General features: G+C 38.2%; 1 protein-coding gene across 1 annotated transcript in view; it reads left to right on the top strand.

The window, feature by feature from the left end:
• The window catches only part of LOC105980905 (cytochrome P450 20A1), a 37,023-nt gene that overhangs the window by 16,303 nt on the left and 2,544 nt on the right, over window positions 1-18,176 (top strand). The window contains exons 6-11 of the mRNA XM_013009898.1: window positions 824-902; window positions 2,806-2,921; window positions 3,695-3,749; window positions 5,686-5,806; window positions 15,513-15,624; window positions 17,501-17,565. Coding sequence (XP_012865352.1) covers window positions 824-902; window positions 2,806-2,921; window positions 3,695-3,749; window positions 5,686-5,806; window positions 15,513-15,624; window positions 17,501-17,565 — 548 coding nt within the window. The remainder of the gene's footprint in view (window positions 1-823; window positions 903-2,805; window positions 2,922-3,694; window positions 3,750-5,685; window positions 5,807-15,512; window positions 15,625-17,500; window positions 17,566-18,176) is intronic.

Consider the following 18,176-nt stretch of genomic DNA (forward strand, 5'->3'; position numbering starts at 1 on the left):
GACTTTCCTGCCCAGGCTGGCTTTGAACTGCGATCCTCAGATCTCAGCCTCCTGAGTAGCTAGGATTACAGGCGTGAGCCACTGGTGCGAGCCACTGGTGCCCGGCAGAGGGCTCTTCTTATACTCTTTGTTTCAAATATCTAGCCATTAATTAATAAGTTATGTTTTTCCTCTGAGTTTCTTCAGAGCTTTCAAGTTATCATTAAGATAACTCTGCTGCTTAACATCTCTAAATCTTAGAGACTATTTTCTAACCTTTTTCTGTGCCTCAGATAATGTTTATCAGTATCTTGAGTGAAATAAAAATAATTACAGCCAGGCATCAGTGGCTTACATCTGCAATCTTAGCTACTGAGGAATCTGAGATCCAGAGGATCAGAGTTTAAAGCCAACCCACGCATAAAAGTCTGTGAGACTCTGTCACCAAATTAACCAACAAAAAACAAGGCTGGAGGTGTGACTTGAGTGTTAGCGTACCAGCTGAGCAAACAAGAGCCCCTGAGTTCAAACTCAGTACCACCACCCCCCAAAAAAATTAGCTATCTGTGGATTTTATTTATTCATTTATACCATAGTCTAAAAACTGAGGACTTACTCTGCTGCCATATCCTTTCCCTTCTCCTTTTTTAAAATAGAACTAAATTATGCCCGTTGCAATTAGTTTGAAAGTGCCTTGACTGAGATCATAAAAATAAACATGTGACTGCACAGCCCACTCAAAGGAGTGGGCGAGGAAAGAGTCTTTTACTTTACTAGCTTACATTTATTTGCGTTACTTAGAAACTCTATGTCTAGAGAATAGATGCGTGTTTTCCTATTTCAGGTTTGGTCTGAGATTGGGAAAGGCTTTCTAGATGGGTCACTTGATAAAACTACAACTCGGAAAAAGCAATATGAACATGGTAAGTTTGGCTACTCCTAATATTTTGTAAAGGACAGAAAGATATATTCCCAATTTTATTTATTTCTGACTGGTTCGATTTATATTTTCTCTCTTTAAGTTTTTACTTACTTTGAAAGTTTTTCTTCAAAAAAAGAGAAGCAGAGGAAGAGGGCAGAAGACCAGGAAGAGATGCAGAGCAGAAGCAAGGAGAGACATTGGGGTTTTTTTAGTGAAGCAGGCAATGGAGAGGATGTAGCTTGGACTGGACAGCAGGCCGCAGAAACTAGAGAGCAGCAGCAACAGAGAGTAAAAGAAGAATTGTTTTTTGTTTTTGTGTTTTGGTGTTTTTGTTTGTTTTTGTTTTTTTTTTTTTGGTTTTGGTTTGGTTTTTTTTACCAGTCCTGGGGCTTAAATCTGGGCCTGGCTTTTTTTTGTGTGTGTGTGCTCAAGGCTAGCACTCTACCACTTGAGCCACAACTCCACTTCTGGCTTTTCCTGTGTATGTGGCACTGAGGATTCAAACCCAGGGCTTCATGCATGCAAGGCAAGCATTGTACCACTAAGCCACATTCCCAGTCCACCAGACTGGGAGTATTCTTTTTTTTTTTTTAATTGTATTTTTGTCATTTCTTTTTTGGTACTGGGGATCGAACCCAGGACATGGCACTTGCTAGACAAGCGCTTTGCCACTGAGCTACATCCCAGCCCCAGTAATTCTGTATTATGAAGATAAAACCTCAGCATTAGCTGGTAGATTAAATGTGAAGTGAAAAAGGGAAGACAACATGGTTTTAGGCCTGAATAACTGGCAAATTTGTAAATGAAATGAGAAGGCTGTAGCAAGGTCCAGGTATTGAGTAAACCATGAAGAGTTAAGTGTGTTAGGTTTAATATATTTAATATGTTAGGTTTAATATGTTAAATCTAAATGGAGATGTTGAGTTTGTTATTAAATATGTAAATCTGGAGTTCTAGGGAAAGAAAGAAGCAAAAATATTGAAAGTGTTTGGCATGTACACTTTAAACCTCAGTACTAGAGAACACCAAGGTAGCAAATTCTGACACAAAAAGAGGCTCAAAATCTGAGCTTGGTCCTAGGATATATCATCATGAAGAAATTTATTTATTTATTAATTTATTTTGGTCATGGGGCCTGAACTCTGGGCCTAGGCGCTGTCCCTCAGCTCTTCAGCTCAAGGCTAGCGCTCTACCACATGAGCCACAGTGCCACTTCTGGCTTTTTCTAATTATGTGGTGCTGAGGAATTGAACCTAGGGCCTCATGCATGTGAGGCAAGCACTCCACCACTGAGCCACCTTCCCAGCCCGATCATAAGAAATTTAAGAGCCAAGAAGGAATCAAAAAGGAGAGGCAGGAAAAGGGGGAGGAAGTGTGACATCCAGGGAGTATAGAGTCCTGGAGCAAGTGATGTCATAGGTCAGCTATGGTGAAATAGATATTTGGCTAATTTGATCATTGGATATCAGAAATTTATTTCATTTAGCTTTCAGAATTTACTTTTCTGATTATTTCACATGGCTTTCTTAGTGATACCTGGTTTGAGAGAAGCAGTGGAGTTAAGAAAATCTAGAACACAGGTAGATAATATTAAGGGAGAGGCTTAAGTATTTAAGGCCTTTTGGGAGCTACAGTTGTTTACTTCTTAACCTGAGCGGTAATGATATATGGCACTTCATTTTATTATTATCCCTTAAACTATGCTGGTGTATTTTGGGTACTTTTTTTGTATCTAAATTTTAGGGGGAAAGAAGGAAGAAAAATTAGTTCAAATATGAAGTAGTTTTTTTGTAGTGTACTACCTTTGAAGGTTTTACACCTAGTAACATTGTGAAGAATTATTTTTTAGAACATTTAATCTCCATAAATGCTTGTATTCTAAAAATTTTTGTTTTTTTTTTAAGCCCTTGAACAGCTGGAATCTGTTTTAAAGAAAACGATAAAAGAAAGAAAAGAAGGGAAGTTCAATCAACATATTTTCATTGACTCCTTAGTACAGGGCAACCTTAATGACCAACAGGTGATATAATTATTAAATGCTGATCAAATAAAAACAATTGTACATGTAGAGTGTGCTTCTCATTCACTTTAATCATGATGCCCTCCCAGCATTCAATACTTCTCTTTTTTATTATACATCACACAAGCACTCTGTCTCTTTGTTATTTAGCTCTTAGAAGCAGCTGTATAATGTTGAATGTTTATGTAAGTAAATATTTAGCCAGGGTTTTCAGATTATAAATGAGGAGATAGGCTTATGTATGCCTCCATGAACTGCCTGTGTGGACAGGTATGGCACTTGATGGCATTCACAATGCTTGTTTGTTACCAGCAGCAACACCACTGTATCTTTGCTGTTTTAGGCAAAGGGCAGGAATGGAGTCATTGCTCTACCAGTTCATTGTAGCATTCTTTGGCCTTATTCGACACATGGTGGCCATAAGTGGTTTTTTGGGGGGGAGGTGTTGGTATGGAAACTGAACAGTGGCAGACACTTCTCCATTGTTCCCAAGACACTGTCAGTAGGCCAAGCCAGAGAAAACAGACTGAACAGTTTTGTTTTGTCAAAGTGTAACATGAGCCAGTAATAGTTCCAACAGTGTCTGTTGTATCAAACAGGCAATGTACTATTTAGATTGGTTTACACATGAAACAGATTTTAAGATGTAGTAAAGAAATAATACACTTTTTTTCTTTAGTTAACCCTAATTTTATACTGTTGATAATTTTAGTAGGGCCTAATATAGGTCACCTTATATGTCATAGTTTCTAAACTTGGTTTTTGTTTTCTAGATTCTAGAAGATGGAGTGATATTTTCTCTGGCTGGTTGCATAATTACTGCAAAATGTAAGTATAAATTGATTTTTTCAGATAAATTACAAAATATACAAGGTATAAAGATACTCTAAAAAGAAAAAAGGAAAGATTATTTACAAGACCTTTTTATATTTTGACTTCCCTGCTTTTCATTTTTATTCTTATTTAAAAAGCTTAATTCACACAGGTGCCTTTTTTTAAACTCCCAAGTGCTTGATACCACCTCTGAAAAATGCTGTAAATTTCTTGACACATTTTCTAGATTGTGAATTCTATTTAGTACCTTTAAAATGAACTACTGTTGACACCTTTCAGGAGAGCAGAGAGCTTTTCCATCTCCTGCCACTGCTTTTCACAGATGTGAGCCATTCTGCTATTATTAAAGTCTCCAACAGAGGATGTAGGCCACAGAAACCATGATTAAAAAAAACTCTTGGTGGGACTGAAGAAAATATCTATTAAAAATTCCAAATTGCATGATTTGACCATAAGATCCTTCACTGGTTTTAGGTTAGTGAAATAGCACCATTCATATAGTGCTTATAAAAAAATTTTTATAGATGTAAAAATATATGAGATAAAAATGCTTCCAGGAAGTATTAGGGTATTAAAGTCATTTAAAATGTTTCATTTGCATATTTTTAAATGATGAATGTAAATGTCAGCTTCCCACAAGTGTATATTCTTTGACATCTAGATATTATAGATTAAATAAAATGTTTACAATCATGTACCATAAATAATATACTCAACTTGCTTAATATTTACTTGTTTTAAATATATATTACTTTATATATCTATGTAAAGGGCTTTTAAAAAATCTAAAATCAGCTGGGTTTAAATAGCTGTCCTCTCAGCACTTGAGAGGCTAAATCTAGAGGATGGAAAGTTTAAGGCCAACTTGAAGACTGACTTTTTCAAAAAGCAAAAACAAAAATAGAAAATAAATAGCTTTGGGCATTTTAAGTTCCAGTAAGCTACTGATTTTAGCAAGTAAAAGGTAAAGTAAGATAAAAATTTCTATAAGCATACTAGAAGTATCTGACATAGAAAAGTTGAGCTGTAGGTAGAATCAGCTGAAGCATAGTCTAGAAAGTAGTAGTCATATTGGGATAGTTCCATTATCTGGCCAATTATAATCCCAGTGGATTCTTAAAGGAAATGTGACTATTTTATTTCCTCAGATTTATGTTCTTTGTGTAATTTTCTTACAGTTCCATTAAATCGGGAAAAGAATCCATAAACCAGTTTTAAGACAAAATTAAGCCATGAACCTATGATCTTCTAATTTGGGTGTTCATCAATAACTGTGTTTGGGTGTTCATGAGTAATTGTGATACTTGTTAGAAGTGGATGTGTGGACCTACCATCAACCTTACTGAATCATCTGTGAATGTGAGGTTGTGGCACCAGCCAACTCACAGGTGATTTTTGAGAACTATTGGACTAAACAATAATCAGTGATGGTTCTTGACCTTAGTATAATACTATTGTAAATAAAAAATGTAGACTATTGACATATAGGTAAATCTCCTGCTATTTTGATTTATCTGTATCATTTTATTATAGTTCCTGACAGAACTGATGAATCAATTTGTTTTTCAAGATTGAGTGAACCAGATAGTTGATCACAATCACAAAAATTGAGATCTTCCCCAGATATGAAGTTTATTCCCTTTAACCTTGGGTAAAGAGCATTAAGTGGCAAAACTTGATAGTTTTAAGAAAATATCCAGATTGTAATATCTATTTTGGCACCTTCTATAAATATTCATGTTCTCTTCAAAGAAAGAAAAATCCTGTGAAGAATTTTGTTGATATTTGGTAACATTTCTGACATCTCTATAAAAAATACATTTAAAAAACAAGGAAAATTTAAAACTCTCAAATCATTAGGTTTTTCTTGTTCTATACCAAAAGTGTGAATTAACTATTTTTATTATTGCTAATGTAATTTCTTACCTAGTGTGTACCTGGGCAGTTTGTTTTTTAACCACTTCTGAAGAAGCTCAGAAAAAGCTGTACAATGAAATAGACCAAATTTTGGAAAAGAGTCCTATTTCTCCAGAAAAAATTGAACAGCTCAGGTAAGAGCATAACAAAAAGAAGAGGAGACCACTAAAAGGTAAATTCAAACTGGTTTTTCTGATTTAAAGGTAATGTTATTATATAGGAAATCTATTTTTATAGAAATTTTAATACATTTAGATGCTAATTGGTCATTTAATCTAGTTTTTAAAATCATAAATCATTCTGTAAAACCTTTAAATTAGCTTGGCACTTGACCCATGATATAAAACAAATAGAATAATCATATTTTAGTGGTAATACAAAAATGATACGGCCTCATTTGGAAATAGTATGGTAGGATTTTATAAAGTTAAATAGAATAAGCATATGACTCACTAGTTCCACTCCAAGGTAATTACTCAAGAGAAATGCAAATATGTTCACACAATATATGTAAAGGTTCATAGTATACTCTTTTGACTCAAAAGAGTCAAAAGAACTGCTGGAAGCAGTTCGAAAAGTTACCATCTGGTAAATAGATAAACATATATAACCACACCATGGAATACTACTAATCAATAAAAGGAAAACAGTATCAATATTTACAACAACATGGATAAATCTCATTATGGTAAGTAAGAGAAGTGAAACACAAAAGACTACGTCTGGCATGATTTCATTGATCTGAAATTCTGGCAAAACTATAGTGGTAGAAAGCCTGGATCTTGCTTCTCTTCAATCTACTCTTCAAATTGCTGCTTGAGCCCTTGGCTATATACTGTCATCACTTGGGCCACTAAAAATAAGATGCCTGGAACGAACCCAAAACCAGTTAATTCACAATCTCTAAAGCACTCTTCCTAAGTTAGTTACGCCATGTGTTTCCCTCATACTCCAGATTTTATCATAATATTTACAGTGTCTGTTTTAATTTTCCATCCTTTATATCTCCTTGACTTCCCCTGCCTTGCTGACTTTCTTTCTTCCCTTTCCTTCTTTTCTTTTTTCCTTCCTCCCTTCCTTCCTTCATCCCTTTGGGGTGTTTTTTTTTCCTTTGGGTTTTTTTGTTTTTGTTTTGTAGTAACTAGATTTGAAATCAGAACCTTAATAGGTGGGTGCTCTACTGCTGAACCACGCATCCAGCCATTTTTTCCACTGGTTATTTTTTAGCAAAATTCTCACCTGCCCAGGCATGTGCTGGAATCTACCTATGTTAGGCTTTCCATCTTAGCTGGGATGACAGGCATGTGCATGCTTAACTCTCATTGAGATTGAATCTTAACAGACTTTCTTGTCCAAGCTGGCTTTGAACTGTGAGCCTCCTGATATCAACCTTTCAAGAAGCTAGGATTACAGGTGTGAGCCACCAGTGCCTGGCTTCCATTGACAACATCTATCTTATTCACTGTTTAGCATGTGTCTAGCATGGTGTTTCAAATATATTAGGTGTCTAATACATATTTGTCCAAAAATAAAGGGAAAACGATGCTTCCTCTTTTGCTTTTGATATAAAAAACGTAATTTCATTACTATGCTTACATCTTTGTTAGTATTTTCAGTGTCTGCATAGGAAGATTCTAAAGTGAGCTTATGGCTTAGGAACATATACATCAGTGCAGTCTGTAAGATTAGGAGCTATGGAGCAAGACAGGCATAGGTTTGAATTTTGTCAATACTGCTTACCTGATAGATGATCCTAAGTAATTCTTTTTATCTGTTTAACCTGTAAAATTAGGATGAGAGCACCAAAGAATTCTGGTAAGGATTAAATGAGATCCTGCATATAAGAAATTTAAGAAAATTGATATTTTATTTTTAATGTCATTTTGATGTATACATAATATTTTGATGTGTTCTGTCAAAAATGCATTAAGACGGTGGTAGAAATTTATGCTTCTGCCAACTAGATATCTTTTTCTCCACCTTTTATTAATAATATCTCTTGTTCTTTTTTTATCTTTGCCAATCCAGCAAGTAAAAAATGTTTTGGCTAGTAATCTTTTCATTATTAACGAAGTTTTGTATCATTTCATTGGCCTCTAGGCCATTTATGTTCTTTACGAAATTATTTGAATTATCTGTCTATGTTTCTGTTGGGGTAGTTGATTGTATTAATTAGCTTTAGAGAGCTTTTGTACTTCCAGTATGTATTTATTGAAAATATTTTCCTACTTGTCATTTAACTTTATATTTACAAATATAAAACAATGTTTTTATAGATTATGCATATTATTGATTAGGATTTACATCATTTATTCCAAAAATAAGGGACTTTTGACATTGTTTTGTTGTTAGTAGTAAGACTTATGCTTCTTAGGGAGGCACTTAACCACTTGAACTACATGCGCAGTCCAATGAAGGACTGTGTGTGTGTGTGTGTGTTTGTATGTGTGTGTTTATACTACACAAGGGCTTGAACTCAGGGCCTCACACTCTTGCTTGGCTTTTTCACTAAAATCTGGTATTCTACTAGTTGAGCCACAACTCTGCCTGCAGTTTTTTTTCTTTGTACCAATACTGGAACTTGAACTCGGAGCCTGAGTACTATCCCTGAAGCTCTTTTTATTTTTATTTTAACTTTAATTTTTTAATTGAAAAGGTGATGAGCTGGGGGTTACAGTTACATAGGTAAGACAATAAGTACATTTGTTTTTAATCATTACCCCAACCCTCTTTATCTCCTACTTACCCTTCCCTGCCCTCCCCCCCTCACCCAAATTGTAATGTTCATGTTCAACATAGTGTCAAGTGAGTGTCAAGGTTGTTGTGGTTCATCCGTGATTCCCTGCATTGTCTATTATACAAAACACGAGGTACAAAAAGCTGAGAGAAACAAAGAAAAACAATAGAGAAAAAAGAATGAGCTATATACAGGGTCTAATGAGACCCTCTTGTTTCTATTTGGAGTTCATGTTAATATGCTTCATTATATATAGTCCTTTGCACTAAGCACTTGGGTGCTTGAGACCACCTGTTAAGAACATCATCTGTGAAGATGGCGACAGGGCAGTAGGGAAACACCACAGCTCTCCCCAACCAAAAGGAGAGTTCGAGTTCCAACGCTTAATCTCCCCAAGAGATGGACAACGACAAAAAGATGAACACCCAGAGAAAAACAGGAGGCGGAAAAAAAAAAAAGAAAGAGAAAAAGAAAAAGAAGAATTTCAGAACAGAAGCGCGAAGACCCCTCCCCCAACTTTTACTGGCCGCAGGGCAGCATGCCAAACCGTGGCCAGCCTGGCCCAGCGGGGGCTGCCAGAGTCCCAGAGACACAGGGGGCTGTCTGCAGGTCACCCCTGCAGAAGCTACATGAAGTAAAGGTGTCGGACCCACTGATCACTACTAACAGAGAAACCTCCAAGCCCAGAGCTTGCACAAAGATCCCACCCCTCACTCTCCATCCAAACAGAGAGGCTCCATCCCGCCAAAGCCACCGGACCCCAGGTGGGAACCCCAGAGCTACAGGGATGCCCACAGAACACCAGAGCAGAAGACCTGCAAGGAAGTGGTGCTGATCCGGAGAGTGCAGAGACAAAACCCAGTGCTCAGAACCTGCACCGAGGCCCCACCCCCACCCCTCGGGTGGAGGCTGGAGGCCCATCCCTGCGGGCGCAGACCCGAACAGTGTCTACCTTGGTTGAGACGGAAGAGAAACATGCAGAGCCACTACCGCCCAGCCCATAACCACCTCAACTGAACTCTGATTGCAACTGCAACCAACGACCTACATCACACAGAAACAACTAGCTCCAGGGTGAGTACCCCGCAAAGACAGTGTATCCCTCAAGGGAGACCAGAGCTGGTGGGAATCTCCAGACCCTGACACAGACCCCCTACCCCAACACCTGGACCACAGGACCCACTAAAACTGGGAACTGTACTAGAGCTCCGCCAGCCCATGGAGCACACTCAGCTGGCCAGGCTAGAGCAAGAGCGCCCCTGGAAGGGAGTTTAAATGCCCAAGCTAGGAACAGTGCCCCTGGGTCAAGACACCCAACACTGGAAGAAATTTGAACTGTGTACTCCAGGCTGTGTAACCTAGGCGGGGTACACAACAGCACAGGTCCAACCAGCGTGCCCCAGGCCGGGGGCCGGGACCAGACCTGGGAATCCAGTGCCTGAGCAACACAACCATCTCCTCCCAACTGAAGTCAGAAGCTGAGCATACGCCTCAGCAGAGGGGAGACAAAGAGGGAACTGCACCCCCTGGGAACTATGCCTGTGACAGCAAAAGACCCAGGGGTTCAGGACAAGACAAGCCCAAACCCCACCAGAATCTGACCCATATATTGTAGGCTGGGAATTGGACAACACAGGCTGCCAGCACCTGATAATAGTCAGGAGCTCAGGCTGATAAGGTGGCTCAGCAGTAGAGTGCTTGTTTTGGGTGCATGAGGCCCTGGATCTGATTCCTCAGCACCACATAAGCAGAAAGGGCCAGAAGTGGTGCTGTGCTCAAATGGTAGGGTGCCAGCCTTGAGCTGAAGAGCTGAGGGACAATGCCCAAGCCCAGAGTTCAAGCCCACAACCGGCCAAAAAAAAACAAAAACATCAAGAGCCCATAGCAGACTCCAGCAGCTGGGAGAGTGCATCCAGCACATCTGATCTCTCCAAGAGCACCTGTAGGAGCAAATAGGAGCACTCCAGGCTGTTCAACCCTTCTAAAGACGGGAACTGCCGGTGATCTACAGCAGAGAACCCCATGTGGGTCAGACCAGCTGCTGGAGGTCAGACCCCAACAGAACCGAGATCAGGCACAGACTCTATCTCTACCAGCACAGAAACAGCAACCAAGCAAAGACAGACACCTATTGACCAAAACAAAATTTCAGATTAGTCTCCAATAATCCCTGAATCCCCATGCGAAAATCACAGAGAAAAATTACAAGGTTTATCAACATCCAGGATAGCAAGCTATTCCCAAAAGCCAGCAGCGACCTAGGGGAGAGCAAAGCAGGAATGGAAGACAAAAGCTACATCCAAGGGTTGCTGGAGGCAATGACTCAAGAAATAAAGTGAGAAATAGACCAGAAATTGAAAGAGCACAGGGTCGAAATATTGAAAGAGATGCAGGATATCAAACAGGAGATGCATGCAAAAATAGAGGCAGCCCACACCTCACTAAGAGGTGAGATTAGTACAAAAATAGAGGAAATAGTACAAAAATAGAAGAAGTTAAACTATCCCTTCTTGCAGATGACATGATACTATACCTTCACGATCGCAAAAACTCCACCCCCAAACTCTTAGAAATTATAAATCACTTCAAACTAGCAGGATACAAAATCAACACACAAAAATCAGTCGCCTTCCTGTACACTGACAATGTACAAGCAGAGAGGGAAATAAAGGAAGCAACCCCATTCACAATAACCTCCCAAAAATAAAATATTTAAGAATTAACTTAACCAAAGATGTAAAAGAACTATTTAGTGAAAACTATAAAAACTTAAAGAAATTGCAGAAGACACTAGGAAATGGAAAGACCTCCCATGCTCTTGGATAGGCAGACTTAATATAGTGAAAATGGCAATATTGCCAAAATTAATATGCAAATTCAATGCAATTCCTATTAAAATCCCAATGATGTACATCTCTGAAATACAGAAAACAGTCCAAAAATTCATATGGAACAACAAAAGACCTAGAACAGCCAAAACAATTCTAGGGAATAAAGACAACATGGGAGGGATATACATGCCGAACTTCAAACTCTACTATAGAGCCATAATAACAAAAGCAGCATGGTACTGGCACAAAAACAGACCTGAAGACCAATGGAATAGAATAGAAGATCCAGAAATAAATCCACAGGCCTACAGTCAGTTGATATTTGACAAAGGAGCCAAAGACATACAATGGAAGAAACACAGCCTCTTCAACTACTGGTGCTGGGAAAACTGGACGGCCACATGCAGAAGACTAAAAGTGGACCCCAGCCTATCACCATGTACCAACATCAACTCAAAATGGATTAAAGACCTTAACATTAAACCTAAATCTCTGAAACTACTGCAGGACAGAGTAGGAGAGACACTTGAACTTATAGGCACAGGCAGGAACTTCCTGAACAGAGTCCCAGGGTCACAACAAGTTGGAGAGAGACTCGACAAAGGGGACTACCTTAAAATAAAAAGCTTCTGCACAGCTAAAGCTATCACAACCAAGCTAGAAAGACAACCAACTAATTGGGAAAAAATATTTACCAGCAATATATCAGACAAGGGGTTAATATCCAGTATATACAGGGAACTCAAGAAACTAATCCCTCCCAACCTAACAAACCAATTACTAAATGGGCAAGGGAACTAAAGAGAGACTTCTCAGATGAAGACATAAAAATGGCAAAGAAATGCATAAGGAAATGATCACCATCCCTGGTTGTAAAGGCAATGCAAATAAAGACAATCCTGAGATATCACCTTACCTCAGTCAGAATGTCCCACATCCTCAAGTCAACCAACAACAAATGCTGGAGGGGATGCGGAGAAAGAGGAACCCTATTACACTGCTGGTGGGAATGTACACTTATACAACCACTTTGGAAAGCAGTCTGGAGGGTCCTCAGAAAGCTAAATATTGACCTCCCTTATGACCCAGTCATACCACTTCTAGGCATCTACCTGAACAACAGGAACCAATATACAAGGACACGTGCACCTCCATGTTTATTGCAGCACTGTTCACAATAGCCACGATATGAAAATAACCAGATGTCCCACCACAGATGAATGGATCCAAATATTGTGGTATCTATACACTATGGAATGTTATGCAGCCATTAGAAATGACAAAATAATGGCATTTGCAGGGAAATGGATGGAGCTAGAAGAAATCATGTTGAGCAAGGTAAGCCAAGAGCAAAGAGACAAACCATACATGGTCTCCCTGATAAGTGGATGTTACATCCAAAATGTTAGGTGATACGACAAAATTAACAGGACTTAAGAAACAAAGGACTTCCACACATCTGGTCAAATCACTACTAAATAACCCCATGCTGCTGATCACATGTATGGTATATATGTGTATACCGGAGGGGAAGCAGGAAGACGACACAGAACTAGAGGGAATCAGAGAAAAATATATAACAGCAGGACCCATCAGCTGCACTGGACATTGACCAAAATGAAATAAGCAACTTAATGGCGGTGATAGGAGGGGGGGAACAAGTGGGAAAGAGGGAACAGCTGATGCTATGCAAAACAAAAGAAATGTACATACCACCCAATGTGGAAGAAATAACTGTATCACAAAACTCATAGAACTCATAAGTGTTTTAGACCGTGATAGACAATTTGCTCCAGGAAAGTTAGAATGTGTTTGTGACTTTAACTGAGCATCACTATCCCACAATACTGTGAAATTTGGGAAATTATGTAACCACTTAATCACAATAAAAAATTTGAAAAAAAATAGAATATCATCTGTGTATTCTAGTTCTTACAAATGAGGGAGTTCATGCGACCTGCTTTTCTTTGGGTCTGGCTTATTTCTTTATTTTTTTTTATTTTTTGCCAGTCCTGGGCTTGAACTCTAGGTCTGGAGGCTGTCCCTCAGCTCTTCAGCTCAAGGCTAGCGCTCTACCACTTGAGCCACAGCGCCACTTTTGGCTTTTTCTGCTTATGTGGCGCTGAGGAATCGAACCCAGGGCCTCATGCATGCAAGGCAAGCACTCTACCACTGAGCTACCTTCCCAGCCCTGGGTCTGGCTTATTTCACTTAATATAAATTTTCCCATGTCTTTCCATTTCCTTATGAATGGAACAATGTTATTTTTTCTGATGGAAGCATAGAGTTCCATCATGTATATGTACCACATTTTCTTGATCCATTCATCTACCGATGGACATTTGGGTTGGTTCCATATCTTGGCTATGGTGAATAATGCTGCGATGAAAATCGTTGTACTGGTAGGTCTAGTGAGGCCTTGTTTGTGGATATTTGGGTAGATTCCCAGAAGTGGGATTGCTGGGTCATAGGGAAGCTCTATGTGTAGTGTTCTGAGGGACCTCCATACTGCTTTCCTGAGTGGTTGAACAAGTTTGCACTCCCACCAACAGTGTAGTAGTATTCCCCTTTGGTCACATCCCCACCAGCATCTGTTGTTAGATTTCTTGATTATGGACATTCTAATGGGTGAGGTGGAATCTCAATGTTTTGATTTGCATTTCTTTTATAGCCAGAGAGGTTGAGCAGTTCTTCATGTGTCTCTTGGCCATTTGTATTTCCTTTTCAGAGAGGTCTCTCTTAAGCTTTTTAGCTCACTTTATAATAGGGTGGTTGTTTCTTTGGGGAATTATTTTGGGGGAATTTAATTTCTTGAGCTGTTGGTATATTTTAGATATTAGGCCCTTATCTGTTGTATGGGTGGTGAAGATCTTCTCCCAGTCTGAGAGGTTTCGATATATTTTGGTAACTATGTTCTTTGCCATGCAGAAGCTCTGTAGTTTAATTCAATCCCATTTATTCAGCCTTTCTTTGATTTGTTGTGTTTCTGGATCTTTATTAAGAATGTTTCAACCTGTGCCAAGGAGCCCTAGTGTTTCTCCTATTCCTTCTTGTAATATTTTGAAGGTATCTGCCTGAAACTCTTTTTGTTCAAGGCTACATTTGAGCCACAGCTGAACTTCCAACTTTTTGTGATTAGTTGGAGATAAGAATCTCAGGGACTTTTACTGCCTGGGCTGGCTTCAAACTATAATCCTCATACCTCAGCCTCCTGAATAACTAGATTTATAGGCAAGACCCATGAGCTCCTGGTTTCTGTTTAAATTTTAAAAGTTTTTCTAGTTTTGTGAAAAGTTCCATTGGTATTTCAAGAGGGTTTGCACTTAAATCTTTAGATTTCTAGATAGTATGGGCATTTCAGAGAAAGAGAGCGAGTGTGTGTGTGTGTGTGTGTCCTTCTCAGAGCTTTCTCAATGTTTTACAACTTTCTCTTTGGTTAAATTTATTCTAGGTATTTTATTTTTGTAGCTATTGTTAATGGGATTGCTTTCTTGATTTATGTTTCAAATCATTGGCTATTGAGTATCTACTAATACTAGTGGTTTTTGTATGTTGCAGCTTTGCTGAATTTTGTTTGTTCTAATAGTCTTTTTGTTACGTCCACATTTTCTCTATATAAGATCATGAGTATACATACAGTTTGTATATTTGCAGATGGTGACAGTTTTACTTCCTCTTTTCCAGTTCTTGTTTTTGTTTTTGTTTTGGTCAGTCGTGGGGCCTGAACTCTGGGCCTGGGCACTGTCCCTCAGCTCTTCTGCTCAAGGCTAGCGCTCTATCACTTGAGCCACAGAGCCACTTCCAGCTTTTTCTGCTTATGTGGTACTGAGGAATCGAACTCAGGGCCTCATGCACGCAAGGCAAGCACTCTACCACTAAGCCACCTTCCCAGCCCATGTTTTCCAGTTTTGATGTCCTTTATTTCCTAATCCTGCCCAAGTGCTCTGGCTAGAGCTTATAGTACTATTAGTGAAGTGGTGGAAGTGGCCATCCTTGTCTTGGTCCAGAGTTAGAGGGAAAGATTTCAGCTTTTCCCTATTTAGTGTAATGTTAGTTGTTGGCTTATCTTATGTGGCCTTTATTATGTTGCAGTATATTCCATCTGTGCCTAACTTGCTCAGTGTTTTTTTTTATCATAAAGAGGTAATGAATTTAATTAAATGTTTGTTTTGCATTGCTTGAGATGATAGCGTAGCTTTTGACCTTCATTATGCTAATACGCTATGTGATGTTTGTTGATATCAATACCTGTTTGAAATTTTCCTTAAACAGATACTGTAGGAAAATACTTTGTGAAACTGTTCGGACTGCCAAGCTGACCCCAGTTTCTGCCCGGCTTCAAGATACTGAGGGAAAAATCGACCAATTTATTATACCTAGAGAGGTAAAATTTATTTGGCATATTATCTCATTTGGTTATTCTCAGCTCCTTTGGTATATATTTAGAATTTTTGTTTAAAGTACCTAATAAATACATCCATTATTAAAGCCATAGTAGACAACTTCTATTACAAAATAATAGGAACTTATTTTAAAGTTCAAATAATTTAAAAGTCTTCCTTCTCTATATGTGCTGTCAGTAATATTATATACCCTAAAAAACAAGTCCCAGGCTTGAACTCAAGGCCTTGCATTCTCATAGACTTTTTTGTTCACAGTTGGTACTCCACCACTTGATCTACACCCCCAGTCCAGCTTTTTTTAAAAACTGGCTAATTGGAGATAGAGTCTCTCACTCTTCTACCCAAGTTGGCTTTGAATCACAATCCTCCTATCTCAGCCTCTTGAATAACTAGGATTATAGGCATGAGCCCCAGCACCCAGAATTTTTTTATTATTATAAATTCTGTACTTGTATAATAAATATTGAGCAGCATCTTAGAAATGGAGTTTTTGGATCAAAGTCTATGTGTATTACATTTAATTACCATGTAAGAAATTGAAGGGTAGCTTTGTGGTAGAACCCTTTTCTACCAGACACTCAGCCCTAGGTTTAAGACCCATTATCCTAAAAGATGAGGATGTTGATAAAATAAATAATTCTCTAATAGAGAATTGATATTTTTGGCAACAGTTTGTAAAAAGATTTTTTTTTTCAGAGCCAAACATGGTACTATCTATCTATAGTCCAAGATTCTCAGGAGAGAGAGGCAGGAGAATCAAAAGTTTGAGTCTAGAGCAAAGGTAGCAAAACTGTGTCAAAAAAAAAAAGGAAAGAGAAATGAAAGTACTTAAGATATTGCTTAAACGTATCCAGTGGTTGAGCACTTGCCTAGCATGTGTGAGGCCCTAAATTAAATCCTTAATACAGCAAGAAAAAAACTAAAGAAAGTTTTTTCAGGGCTAGAAATGTAGCTCAGTGATAGAACCCTTGCCTACACACACAGGAATACATGTTTAGGTTGAGGTAGAGTTCAACATAAGGCCTTAGGTTCAATCCTTAGCACCAAAAAAAAGTGTACTTTAAAACCTCTCCAGTCGGGGCTGGGAAGGTGGCTCAGTGGTAGAGTGCTTGCCTTGCAATGCATGAGGCCCTGGGTTCAATGCACCACATAAGCAAAAAGAAAAAAGCCAGAAGTGGTGCTGTGGCTCAAGTGGCAGTGTGCTAGCCTTGAGCTGAAGAGCTGAGGGACAGCACCCAGGCCCAGAGTTCAGGCCCCACAACCGGACCCCAAAAAAAACAAACAAAAAAACCTCTCCAGTCAACACTGTTAGTTTCATGAACTTTCCATATATTTTATGAATCTTGTTGAAAAAAATCAATCTCATTTTACTTCTCCCTAATTATTTGAGAGATTACCCAACTTTTCACATATATATTTTTCATGTATATTTATACTTAAAAAGTTCATATTTCTTCTGTGAAGTATCTTTAAACTTCTACTTTTCTTCCTAGTGATTATTTGTCTTTTTGTATAGTGGTCTAAAACTAACTGCTATATGGTGAAGTTTTTTTCTATTTATGACTCTTTAGCTTAGAGTGTTGTTGAGATTTTTCTTTTTAACTGAATGCAGATTTCAAATTGTTGTATTAGGTAGTCAGTTATTTCTTTATGGTTTCCAGATTTTGACATGCTTTCCACATCATAAGATCCCCAAAATAATGGCTCATGCACTATTAATTTTACATTATTTTATTGTCATTATCTGTATTTAAAGAGCTCTAGGATAAGTTGACTTCTTGAGAATTATTTTTTCTCAGTTAAACTCAATTTAATTGATTTTATTTTCTATTTGTTCTTCTTCTTCTTTTCTGGCAGACTCTTGTTGTTTATGCCCTTGGTGTGGTACTTCAGTATCCTAATACTTGGCCATCACCATATAAGTATGTAACATGTTCCTGTTTTTGTGATTGTTGATTTTAATGTACTAGCTTATTTGCATTCCTTTTGTAACTTTTAAGGAGAAAATTCAACATGTGGCAATGACAACAAAAGAAAGCCACTGCATTCCCTTTCTGTGTCCTGTCAACATGAATTTTCTTTTTTTTTTTTTTTTCAACATGAGTTTTCTATCTGCCACTCTTGGTCTCTTTATTATTATGTCTGAGATCTATGTAGTTACTTGGTCTCTGCAGCAGTCCTTTAATTTTAATAGAATTTGGGGATTCATTCATTGTTAAGAGGTTATTGCTCATACAGATTGTTTTTTTCCTTCTGTTTATTTCAGCTACTCATCTCTTTTGAAGAATTTAGTAAAGAAATAACTGTTGTATGTATGTGTATCCTGTATGCAAATGGTGAGGGAGGAGAAGAAAGGCTTCTAATTGGGCAGCTAGTAAAGCCTGATTTGGGTAGTATTCTAGGATTTTTTGCCCTGGAAGAAGGTGATATATCAAGTTGATTTGGGTTGGGACAGCAGTGTGAAAGCAAGGGGACCCAAGGATGAGCTTAGTGTTTTATTATTTCAGTTGTTAGAATAATGACCTTAACAAAA

This window comes from Dipodomys ordii, unplaced genomic scaffold (genome assembly GCF_000151885.1).
Source record: "Dipodomys ordii isolate 6190 unplaced genomic scaffold, Dord_2.0 Scaffold1, whole genome shotgun sequence".
Classification (NCBI taxonomy): Eukaryota; Metazoa; Chordata; class Mammalia; order Rodentia; family Heteromyidae; genus Dipodomys; species Dipodomys ordii.